The sequence below is a fragment of the Paramisgurnus dabryanus genome, chromosome 4, assembly GCF_030506205.2.
Source record: "Paramisgurnus dabryanus chromosome 4, PD_genome_1.1, whole genome shotgun sequence".
Classification (NCBI taxonomy): domain Eukaryota; kingdom Metazoa; phylum Chordata; class Actinopteri; order Cypriniformes; family Cobitidae; genus Paramisgurnus; species Paramisgurnus dabryanus.
In genome coordinates this window covers 13,415,751-13,429,327 of record NC_133340.1, presented here as the reverse complement: position 1 = coordinate 13,429,327, position 13,577 = coordinate 13,415,751, and the positions used below count along the sequence as shown (strand labels likewise).

The 13,577-nt window shown below is 36.4% G+C and overlaps 1 protein-coding gene across 1 annotated transcript in view; it reads left to right on the top strand.

The window, feature by feature from the left end:
- The window catches only part of glra3 (glycine receptor, alpha 3), a 66,904-nt gene that overhangs the window by 27,274 nt on the left and 26,053 nt on the right, over positions 1-13,577 (top strand). The window contains exons 2-3 of the mRNA XM_065265543.1: positions 6,017-6,144; positions 8,430-8,497. Of these exons, the coding sequence (XP_065121615.1) occupies positions 6,017-6,144; positions 8,430-8,497 (196 nt within the window). The remainder of the gene's footprint in view (positions 1-6,016; positions 6,145-8,429; positions 8,498-13,577) is intronic.

Below are 13,577 nucleotides of genomic sequence, written 5' to 3'. Positions count from 1 at the left end.
TCATTTTATTCTAGTTTTAGTCAAAAGACAACTCAAGGTATCTTAGTCAAGTTTTAAGCCCGGGATACACTGCACGATTATTGGCTGTCCCAGATGAAAGGTTGCCATCGTGAAACAATCGTCGCGATTTCTGTGATCGTGGCTCTTCATCAGTGGTCCTATGTCATACAGTGAGAGAGGTTCAAAGACGGCCGTTTTCCCGGTCTTGCGTCCAAACATAGCCTACGATAGTTTTCTGACAGTGTCAGAAATTCAGCATGATCAACGCACAGTGTGTTTGCTGCTACGACCTGCGCGCCGGTATTTGTTTACCACGAGCGCATGCTGGTGACTTTGCGCAATGTGTGACGCCAGTGGCGGCGCCAGGGAGGAGCTAGGTGGTGCTGTAGCTCTGGCTATAATATCAATAGCACCCGACCCAGCACCCCCAAGAAATGTCTGTAATTTTTTATATTTATATTTTAATGTCATGTTTGAATAGTGTTTTCGTGTTGTTAAAAAAGGGAGTTAAATAATAATTAAAAAATATATATTTAGCTAAAATATCATGACGCCCAAACATGTGATCTTCTTTGGCCAATGGGTGCAGCGCCCGGTGAACTTTTGACCTTAGCGCACGGCAGTTTGTTTTTGATAGCGAGTTTAGAAATTTAGCCAAGTAAAATACACCAAAATGGATACACCAAAAACTACCCGAGGAACAGCAGTGGACACACTAGGACCAGTAATCTGGCACTTTTGGCTATAAATACGGAGAGAAAGAGGACCCTTGACTGCGTCAACATCATTGATGATGCTGTTTTGATGTGAAGACGTCTATGATAAGTGCTTGATTTTCCCCTCTGTTGGCTATTACAAATTGAATTAATTTGGTTTTTAAAGAACAAATCCTGGCTCTGCATTGTTACATCAATAGGTTGCCCATACGTGTCATTCTTCCCGGACGTGTCCTATCCAGGATTTCGGTGCGTCTTCTGGAAGTCATATTTGTTGACCGCATACGCCATTCAGTTAAAAACATAAGATATACAATCGTAGTTTCATTCTTACCTTAAAATGTAACGGTTGCTTTTCTGTAATAATAATAATAATCCTCTATGACGTATGCAGCAGACAAATACGACTTCCAGAAGATGCACCCGAAATCCTGGACAGGACGCGTCCGGGTCCGGTAAGAATGGCATGTATGGTCACCCTATGATGCTCCAACAATAGAAACAATGCTGATTCATCACTAGTGTTGGTAACTGGCTGTGTGATTTCGTGATCTGAGCATTTTAAGCCGAAGCGTGCAGAGTGTCTGTTGCTGCGTTTGCTGCTCCGTTGTATTCAGGGCTAGACTGTGACAGATCTGTGAAATATTATTTTCAGAGGTTTACATTGGCAGGCTTATGTATGTTGTAACTATGGCCCTTGTGTTGAATACTTTTACATAGTCGTGGAACGAGTATAGGCTAGTTAATGCGTGAACGCGTGTATAAAGGGTGGTCCGATGCGACCTCCTTAATAAAATGCCCCAAAATTTAAAGCACATTCTCTTAAGTGTTGAGCATCCCCATAGCACCTGCATCAGAAAATCTCTGGAGCCGCCACTGTGTGACGCTGCCGCCGAAGCTTCTGTGTCATCATCGTACAGTCTACATGCCTCTCGTACCCGAGTTTAAACGAGCCATGTCGCACAGTGTGATAAGGTAATGATCTTATAGGAGGGCAAAAATCGTGCAGTGTATTCGGGCTTTAGTCGACTAAAAGTCTCGTAATTTTAGTCTAGTTTTAGTCAACTAAAAGTCTTGTTATTTTAGTCAAAAGAAGACTTAATATATCTTAGTCAAGTTTTAGTTAAAACATTTTTGTCTTTTTAAAAAGAAATTATTTCTGAGATTATTTCTGATAACCAATTTAGTCAAATAGGGTTACACACATCTCAAATATTGGTTACACTTGTTGAATGATTTTTGTTGAATGCAACTTTGTTAATGGCGGTGACGTATCTCTATTGCGTGTAAATTGCGTCACCATTCATTCAGTGATGGGCGATAGGAAAGCACCCAGACAGCGATCAGTTACTAATAATCTTTTGTCATCACAATATACTGTACATTCAGAATACTTGAATAATATAAGGTACATCAACAATGTTGGTAAATAGCGAATGTGGATCAGAAAGACAAGCCGTCTAAGTTACTGAAGACAACAGGTACACGAGAATACGACACAAAAACATCAACACAATGCTGCATAACACTAAACGTTTTAGCTGTTTGTGAAATATTAATCATAAAGTGTGTGGGCTCATTTTACACATGAGACTCTTACTGACCTGATCGCGTATGCCTTTTCAATAGTAGAATCGCGCTGCGTGTGCGTGCAATTGTTGAAAAACCATATGAAGATTACAAAAATCCAATGGAAACAACGGAGAAATATCAATATTTCTCATATGTAATACGTTTGAAGACTAACTGCTAATGGATGTTATATTGTGAACACTTAGCATTGAGATTTCAGCAGCGCGAGCTTGTCTGGAGTTATGACAGACGCGCAGTTTCATAATAAGAGCATGCAGTCTTTTTATGAATGAATTCACATTTAAATATGACCTCATTGCATAAAATGTAGTAGAGACGATTGAAGGCGAAAATGAAGAGAGATTTTATCTTAGTTTTTATTTTATGCAAAACATTTTAGTCTCGTCTATTTTGTCAACAAAAATGCATGCATTAAGTCTTAGTCAGCGTTTTTGAATATGTGTGTAGTCTCGTCATCGTTTCGTGTTAGTCATGGAAAAAAAGGTCGTTGACGAACATATTTCGTCTCGTCTCGTCTGACAAAATTAACACTATATTCAACAGTACTGTTTGCCAAGCCATGTTATTTTCATTTGCTGGAAGAAATTAAAGAGGAGTCACTAAAAGAAGTCACACAATACCAGGGCTGCGTCCAAAAGCGAGAAAGCGGAAGTTATCTGTGGCGCCCGGGGAGCTCAGTGTTTTATTTGTAAACAATCCACATCGTTCATATCAACGGTCCGTATTTAGTTGTTTTTACATCTGTGGTAAACGCTGATGGTCGCGAAATTGCTCGTGACCAAACAACATTGCATTAGGCGATGTCAAACCGAAACTGCGTTTTCAATAACACTGTTTGCAACATAGACTTCACAGAGGGTGTGGTAAATTACTGGTAATTTTACCAGTAAATTACCAGTAAAGACTGTATGTGTGAAAGGGATTATTGCCTCTTGAGACAGCGAAACAAAAAGTCAGCTGCCTAAGCTTTCGGAGCTTAGGTGTTTAAAAAGTGTAAACTAACTATCTTATTTTCAGTGTACTATGGCTTTGTTTGCTGGGATTTCACACCTGTGAATGGCATTTTCAGCTGTAATGTCTGTGGTGCTGAACTCAAGCACATAAGGCGTTAGTAGATCACCCGCACCTGAGGAGCATCAGCTCTGCTTATTTGCGACCCTGAACTAATTTGCGCTGCTTTAAGTAGATTGCGTTGGTCATTATGGAAAATCAGCTGTTGCGCCTGTGTTATTTAATTAGCGCCTTCTTAGTTAATAACCCACAGATTATCAATCAAGCATTGGTGCTTTTTTTGGAATTGCGCTCTCACGCTAATTTGCCCCCTTTAGTAAATCAGGCCCTGAGTGTCAAACTGGACATGCTCTTCGCTGATTGGCTTGCCGTTAACAACCACCTCCAACAAAATTTTTATAATGATATCAGCCAAATGCTTTCAGCAGGTAGGCTATTACACGTTCTTCAAATACTTTCGCTTACAATCCGTTTAATCCCGGCCTCGGGCCATTCAGAAATACCACTTTGTTGGCAGAATCCATTAGAAGTCTGATAAAAAAATGCTTATTTACAAGAAAACATGTCAGACTCACTTTGAGGATTTTGTATCTGAGCTTTACAATTGTTTGATACAGAAAAAGACCCACAGTGAACAGAGCACAGGCTTGGAAAGATGTTAAACATGGCCTTTATACTTATGAGAGACTGTGATCTTTCTCTGTGATTAGCCATTGATGAAGTGTAGACAGTAAATTAGCTTAATCCTTTGTGTTGTCCAGCCAAGTGTCTTTAATCTGGTCTGACTTTCCTTTGTTTTAGAGCTTTGAAACAAAATCAATAGACCTAAAAACCACATAAAAATGAGAAAGAGTAAACAAGACAATAACTGGCAACAAAAGAATACGCTCTATGAACAGTCGCAAGCAAAGCTGATCCATGCTCAGCAAAGCAACCACAAAATTGTGCGTGTTTCCGACAGCATGTGTGAATGTGTGTGTCAGTGTGTTGAGTATTTGTGTGCTTCGTTCAATTTATGAGATGGAGAAAGTGTTATTTTAACAAAGTCATTTCGAAAGTAATTTTAATCTTGTCCTATGAGAGCTTATTTGCTTTTAATCTTAATGTCACAGACAGACCTTTGACTTATGGTCAGCAAAAAAATAAAAATAAAAGACGAGAATGATGGTGTGTTTTTTTTAAACTATCGTCATACTGCTTGAGAGAACAATGGGCCAAATGTCAAAGATGTAACTAGTTTTAACCATACTGTCAATATGTTACATTTGACATCTAACAAATTGTGTCACATGTGAATAATGATTAACATTTGAAAAACACCCACACAATGAGCAGCTATATATTAAATCATTTATAAATGATTTATACATAGTTAAAAATAAAATCAATTATGTACAGAAATTGAAAATGTCCTTTTAAACCATTTACCCACTTTAGTAGATCTCTGTATTTAATAAATGTATTTATTTATTTTTGTATATTGCTGTTTTAAACAATTATAAAGTGATGTCATTTTGTTAATTCTCTTCGAACATATTGTGCATTTTGGGGGGAAAAGCATTTTGAAACTTGGATTGGATTGAACTGGATGATATTTCCTTGTCGTTGTTATGCATTTTCAATGCTTTGCACTTATTTTCCCCGGATGAATCTTTTCATTCTTTTCAAATAATCCTGCCTTTTGATGAGCTCCGAACAATAACAACAAAGTATAAATGATTAAGAGCACAGATGTTCTTAATGGATTTTCGCCCACAACTTTCCTCGCCTTTGTGGCATCTCTCTCATAATTAGGCAAAAATATCAATTAAATGAAATGGCCACACATTCCTGAAAATGCATTTATGATGTGTTGAATGCTGTAGATCAATGCAGTGTCACTTCTACAGCCTTTCAAAAATGTGTTTTTAAGTATAGTCTGTGGCCACCACTACACGCAACAACTAAATAAGTAATCAGACAAGCTAAGACAGACATTAATGTCCATGCTAACACCTTTCAACATTGGAAAATTGGCAAGACATAAATCATCCTTCAAGCTTTATCTGTTTATCTATATTGACAGAACTTCAATTTACTGCGAAAGTTCATTGTAGAAAATAATACCTGGAGAAAATTGTCTTTCACTCATTCTGCAAAGTAAATACAGACTTATGGTGGCAGTTTTGCTTTGTATTGCACAATATGTTTCTTTGTCCACAGAGTTCAATAGAGTCAAATTCATTACTCTTAAGCCAACAACTGTTTATAGCCACATACGATCAGTGCACTTTAAATATGTTAGCACACAAAATTAAATTAGATAGAGTTTTTAAGGTTTAACTTGTATACCATTTTGTGCAATACAAAAATGTTAGCTAATCCTGAATGGTATTGTTAAGCAACAGGTGTATGTGTTTATTATGTGACTACAGTGGCTGCATTACTGCAGTGGAAAAGCAAATCTGCTCTATGGGCATTATTATATCATGCTAAATCTATGTTCAAGATGGACAATTTGTTAAATACTGTAGGTGCCAGATGTGATTTACAGACTTCTATTTCTTATCTAAATGAGGTTGACTTATTTAACAGCGTTGTATAAACCTCATATAGAAAATCTGAATATTTGATGTCAGATGATATTAGTAAAACCCCTTGCATTGAAAGCCTTGGTGACTGTCGCAGACAATTTGCTAAAATACCTTTTTTTTCAGTTTGGTAGCATCCAAAGAACCAGAAAACCCTCGAGGAAGATCACCACCTATGTCACCCTCTGACTTCCTCGACAAGCTTATGGGAAGAACCTCAGGTTATGATGCCAGAATTAGGCCCAATTTTAAAGGTAGTATACAAACACCTTCATTTCTTTTTTTTTACTCTCTTCTGTATTTAAAAGAAGCATCCCATTTAATTTTATTTGTTATTCCTTTTCTTTTGTGGTTATAAACGACTGTTTTGCATTTTTCATACTTTATCTTTTTATGATGCAACAATGCAGATGTTAATTTGGTTGCATGCAATGAAACTTTTAATACAGTTTCACAGTTGCTTCAAGTTTGTTTCAGTTAGATTTTTCTGATGAACTTCCATTATTCAGTTATAGAGTAGCCCAAAACCTAAACCATTAATCAATCACGGCTTTCTTAAATTATTAACTGGCATAGGACTTTCCCGTAGAAGCAACTATTTTATAAATGTCCATATAAAGAGTTATTGGAAAGATTTAGGGCAACGGCTAAAAATAACCCAATGTTCGAAGCAGAGAATTATGGTGGATGTGAATGATGAATGTCAAGACTGGTTAAGACGTACTACTGACAGATGCATCGAATTATGCTCCAAAATTCTTTTAGAGAGCAATATTGCTATGGATGAGAATACGAAGTGGGGAAGTTTATCAATTTAAATGCAATTTAAACAGTAAAATAATATAAATTTTAACCCTTGTGTGGTGTTCGTATTTTTGTTACTTAGACGATGTTTGTGGGTCTGGTGGACCCAGAGCATTATTAGTATCTTAAACCAATGCATTCATACAAATTTATGTAATATTGTTTACAGATGTTAACTTTAGCCTTATTGCAAGTAATATAGACAGAATTTATGGTTAATATTGGTCATTTACCACTGGTAGAGGACTATTTATAAACTAAAGTGCCATTCGTTTTTGTGGTAATATGAAATAAAAGAAGGAAATTCTATTCTGATCCAGATATTGGGGGAAAAATCATATTTATCTTAAATAAGTATAAATAAAACAAAGTTTTTCATCACTGTTGATGTTTAATTCTTTGAACTTTTTGAAATTGTACACATTTGTGTCAGTCTACACAGCATAGGCCCCAAACTGAACAGATGCCGTATCATAAGACATCATCCACACTAAACACATAACCTGTTCATGCCAGCCAACACAACACATAAGAAGCAAATTTTTAATGTGTAGCTGTGTTGTGTATGCATTTCTTGCATTTTATACACATAAACTGTGTCCATCTGGTCCACACACATTGAAGTACAATGTGTTGCTATTGGCCACAACTTAGAATGATGAAAATACATGGATAATATTTTACTTTCTCTATTATTCACTCTCTCTCTCTCTCTCTCTCTCTCTCTCTCTCACACACACACACATCTTTGTGGGACATTTGGTCCCCAAAACGTGATAAATAGCAGGTACACACACCATAGGTTTTGTGGTAAACCCATGGGTTTACAAATGGTAATCAATATACCAAATAACCATGATTACTACTCTTTTACTAAAATAAAACTATGGATTTTTTATAATGGTAAAATGTAGAATGGTTCCTGTTAGACAGAAGGTAAAGTGTTTGGGACAGTAGGTACAGACAAATGTTCATGCACGGCATATAACATGTTGTATCCTTGCGGCGTTACAGCAAAAGCAGAAGGAGAAAACTCTGACATGCATCCATCACATATGTACAGACATGTATACAAACACACTCATGCACTCACATCAGTCCCAGGTAGGAGAAAAACAGAGTGAAGTTACATAGCACAATCAATTTTTACACTTTTATTAACCCCGGGTCCAGTGGACCCGAACACCACATATGTAATATAAATGTGTAGGGGGGGTGTACAGTGTACATTAATTATAAAGTTGTTTATTTTTATGTTCTTCATAGAAAATGAGCCAAGGCCAATGAATCTGAGGTTGAAACAACAATTAATTGCATAATTTTTCTTTCAGTAAACATTCAAAACGGGTCCCACAGACCCGAACACTACACAAGGGTTAAACAATAAATTAGATAACCCCACCTCTAATTGTAGAGGTATAGTTCATCCAAAAAGGAATTTCATCATAATTTAAACAACACGTAGTTTCAAATCAGTTTTCTTACTTGCTTATGTGGAACACATATAAAGGAGATGATAAACAAAATGTTAGAGATTACCTGTCTTTAGTCACCATTTACTTTAATTGCATGAAAAAAACGTATTTTAGTAAAATGCACAGTAATTTTTAACATGTGCTGACCGATGCCCATGTATATCTGTACATAGATTAACCATCCTTACAGTATGTAGACAGAGTACATTTGTAAATGAAATATGAATTCTCTTCTATCCCTTGTTTTCTAAATTCTCCAGGTCCACCTGTGAATGTATCATGCAACATATTTATTAACAGTTTTGGCTCCATCGCAGAGACAACTATGGTATGTATTCACAATCAAATTATATCCAGAATGCCACTAAGTAGTGTTAACCCATTATAAATCACTGCAATTATATCAGAACTGTGTTGGTTGTTTCTGCAGGGTTTAATTATCGCACTAATAGGCTGTCATTAAAGCGCACAGTTCAGATCTAATGGACATGTTATAACAGACATTAAGAGAGTTTGTGCTTTGCACAGAGCGAACATTTCTGCTCTCATGCATCTTGTACCGCATCTAAATTCAATTCCTTAGGACGCTGTTAATTGTCCACATGCTAAAGATGTCAGGGGGGACACAAACTTGTTTTTGTGCTTTTCGGGAGTCATCCTGTAATCTTAAATTCACCAACATGATGGATTAATGAGCACATTAAGCTTGAATTTAATTCTTAATTTTTTTCCAGGCTAAATCTGATCTTTGTTTTAAGTAATGCATTGTGAAATGGTTTTATGTGCCAGAGGCTTAATAAATTAAATGATTTACACACTTGATAACACAGTAGCACATCTCTGGAAAACGTTCAGTATTAAACCTGTAAAGGGTTTGCGGATGGTGTAGTGCAGGTTTTCACAAGCAGAAATGGAGGCAGCAATGTGAATGAACATCAGCCCTTGGGGTGAATTACATCAGAGGAAGAGCGAGCAGTTCACACTGGAGGTCAAGAGAAAGCATCCAAGCTTCCGATGCAGTGAGGTCTAGGGTGATTGTATACAAGTAGTCAGTGTTCGAATTGAAGGGGGTCTGGGGGGGTCCCGGACCTCCTATAAGCCTTAAGGGACCCCCCATAAAGCACAAAAATATAAATTAGGGGGGTCCCCTGGTTTTTATTAAAATTAAAATACTACATGAATTTAAAATTCTCATGTTGCGTGTCACAAAGCGAAACTGTCTTTATTTGTCCCAATTTCGCAATAAACTAATTCAAATGACTTCTGTCTGAAATAAATAAACTCGCAAGTGCGCCTCATGCTGTTTTCTGGAGGAATTGACAGACAAACAGTGGCAAATCTATCCTCTCAGTCTGACGGCTGGTCCACCCAGTCACACAAAATATTTTATTGGGGAAGCAGAAGAAATCACGCTTAAATGATAATAAATGATAGTCTCAACTTCGTTTGTGAGCGGCATTGACAAGTACATAAACCCTGTGCGTGTTTGCTGTGATTGTTTTTAATGATAGAGAACACGAACCATTTGATATTTCAGATGAAATAAAACTTATCACTAAGTTAAGCAGATCTTACTTGTAATTGTCATCTATGTGACGCGACAGTCGGCACTCAGCAGCACATCATCATTTGAAATCCGTTTACAAGATGAATTCTCTTGTTATGTTAAATATGAAGTTTACATTGCGTTGTAAAAATGATGAAATTATCTTCATACGTGCTTAATTCATAATGAGAACGTATTAATACAAGCTTGTTTATGCTGCTATATTATATAACAAAATAAACAATACATGTCATTTTATATACAAACTATAATTCTATCTTGACAAGCACATTATCTGCTTCATGTTGGTCCGGTTTAATTCAGAGGACTCATTGCTTTTGTGTATTCATTTTCATTTTAAGCCTTTAAAAAGTAATTATTTTAGATGCAATTTTGTAATATTTATAGCTTAAATTATCTAATATAATTTTTAAAACATTTAAAATCATTTTGCAGAATTCCGCAGATTTTTCAAAAACATTTCCAGAGATAAGGCAAAAAAAGTCAGCATATTTCGTCTGTCCCTGTTTATCGCTCAAATACGCATCATTCAGAAATAAATAACTATATTTATAGAAAGTATCTTTTGCATGTGTTTTTTTAAACCTTGCAAATGTTAACATGCAAGCGATTTTAAAAAATTTGAGCGGAAGATGTTAAAGTGGGCTGTTTTATGTGCGCAAAGACAAGGACACGTCGCGCACACATACTTAAATGCCACTCATAAGCGGACGCACGGAGACGCGCAATTCCTAAAGCATGCAAACACAATATTATTTGGAAATACCACAGTCTTGGCACCTATTCTCATGAAAACATTCAGTTATGTTTTAAAGTAAGTGCAATCAGTTCAGAAAGAAATCAGATGTTTGTGTTGGTCTGAAAGTAGCAGTTCTTATCTGCTTGTGTTTCTGTCATTTATATTAATTAAACAACAGAAAACAAAGGAAAATCACTTCTGTATCTAAAAACAGATTAATTATTCGATGAAGAAGACAGTGTTATTATTCATTTGATTCTATTTATGTACCTAAATATATCTTACTTTATTTGTAACTTTGTTCTTTTCTATTTTTTATGCTCATAATTTCTTAATTTGTTCTTATGTTATTTTCCCTCCCCCAGTTTTGCTGATCTGAAAGTATTCGATCTATGACTCAAAAAACGCAATGTAATCCATTTAACCACTACTATACTGTATAGTAAAATTATGTAATTTAAAAATGAGTTCCACCCTATTTCACCCCTATTCTGTGTAAAATTTCTGCCCTTGCCAGTGTTTCACACTAATTTGAGGGGTAAAAAATGTATTAGAGTTTGAGTTAAGGGTAATTTGGGGTTTCTTTGATTAAAACCAGGATCAGATGATTACTGATCAAGGACGATCACATCTTACTTTGTGAAATCACAGCGATCCTATGATAAGGGGGTGGGGCTTGGCCAGGGGGTGGGGCTTAGCTAGGGGACCCCTCATAAGCTTTGACATAATTCGAACACTGCAAGTAGTCATATATAATCCTCCAGGCATTAAGAAAGTGAGTGGCACTTATTGTTTTTACCTACCTGTGTAGCTCCTCCCTTAGGGATTTGTTTGTCCATTATACTGTATGCCATCATGCTTGAATAGAAACCGACAGCAGGTGTGCTCAGCAAAGAACTTTCTATGATCAGGAACAAGGAGATATGCTTTCAGCAAATGTCTCAACATTCTCTGCCGCTGCAAATGTTTGCCACACTCATAAACACACACACGCACATGGACACTGAAAGAGCCTTGTCGCCTTCCTCCCTCAGCTTGCTCTGAATAAGTCATGCGCCGTGAGACAGCATGCTCACTATGAAATAATTATATCTAAAGAGACGGTGCTTTTGACAAATCCTTTCCTTTCTCAGAATGGACTCTATCTCTTCATAAATATTCATTTTTCAAGTAGGATATAAGACTCTTAGGCATTTAATCAAATAAACAAACTGGTCTTTGCGATCAAGTGCAGTTTCTTATTATTTATTAAAAAAGAAAACACTTAAAATTTTATTTTATTTTTTATTTTATTTTACTTTATTTTATTTTATTTTTTCAATCTTTGACATAACCTTACTATTATTTAAAGTCAACTAATATGGCAGTTTTTCAACAAATAGTTTCATGTGTCCTCAGAATGTGCCTTTGAATTTTCAGGTCCAAATTTCCTATACATGAATATCAGCTGACGTCACTCACTTGTCTTCCGCCATTTTGAGGACCTGAAGTGGTCGCAAAAGAACTAGAAGCTATGCATCAATATGCTGTGAGCATCAAAATCTCTATTTTAACAACACTAAGAAGGCTCAACACAACATGATATTTTGCTCGAAGTATCGCCTGTGTCTCTACACATGAACTGGAGCATTGAGAACATTGTTTGTGAACACAGAGTTTACTAAAAAGAAGGTTTTGAACAACTGACTTTGGATGATTTGGCGTCCGCTTGCCGCCTTCTTCCCAGTCAAGATGTATCGATCTCCAATTGCGACGTAAGTAGGGAGGAGAGTAAATATGAATATCTCCTAAATCATAGTTCCATAAAAATGCACCGATAATTCGTTGCTTTGTCGCAAGTGAAATACAATATTGACCTTCTAGTTGAAAAAGGAGCCTCATATGAGATTCATTAATTTGCATTCGGAAATCGATTATTTACGTCTGGCAGAGATGACGAGGGGACACCATAACAGCCAACGTCAGTTGTACAAAACCTTTCTTTTTAGTAAACTCTGTGTACACAAACAATGTTCTCAATGCTCGCGTTCATGTGTAGATATCCAGGTGATACTTCGAGCAAAGTTTCATGTTGTGTCGCGCCTTCTTATGTTGTAAAATAGTGGTAGTTCGGTAGCAGCGGACAGCGGCTGGAAGAACGCATCAGGGATCGAGTAGGCACACCCTAACCAATATATTTTTTTTTAAAGTAGCGTTTATTATGTTGTCTTTCGTAGCCCTTTACTGTATCCGTAAGAATCATAAACAGTAAAAGATAAGAAATCCGTAAATCGTACCAAGGTAGCCAATGCTTGTCAATAGCCTACTGGTACTCGGTAGGTCCTCAAGATGGTGGCATGACGTAAAAGGTCACATGACTGAAATCCATCTATAGATCATTTATTACACTTTAAAATGTCTGGGCTATTTTTAACCTATGCTGGGTAAATATTGGAAAGAACACATGCTGGGTTAAAAATGGCCCAATGCTGGGTTAAAAATTACCCAATGTTGAGTTGTTTTTATGCAAACAAGCGATTGGGTTAAAACAACCCAGCATTGGTTCAATTTTAACCCAGCAGTATGTTCTGTTCAATATGTAACACCTGTTGTAAAGGCCCATTTTTGGGTGTGCTGTTTTTGGGTGTATCTTTAAATGCAAATGGGCTGCTGGTTCCCTCCTTGGAGTGTTGGGGGTAACGCATTACAAGTAACTTGCATTAAGTATACGTAATAATATTACTACTGAAGTAACGAGTAAAGTAACACATTACTTTATAAATGTACACATTAATATCTGAGTTACTTTAAAAAAAAAATAATGCAAGTTACTTTTCAGTTTAATTAATTCAATTTAAAAATAAAGTAATGTACTGAATTAAACTGAACATATTAAAGTAGAATTACACATTCTGTGCACCTGAGCGGGGACAGTTTGAGTCAGAAACGGAGATGGCAGGTCAGAGCTTGACATTTTTGCGATCATAAAAAACACCTGGAAGGCCTGAAAGAGATCAAGCCTCAGCCAAGTAAGAAAAAGTAATGCAAAAGTGACTTAAAAGTAACATAAGCATTACTTTCCATGAAAAGTAACTAAGTAACGCAATTAGATACTTTTTTAGG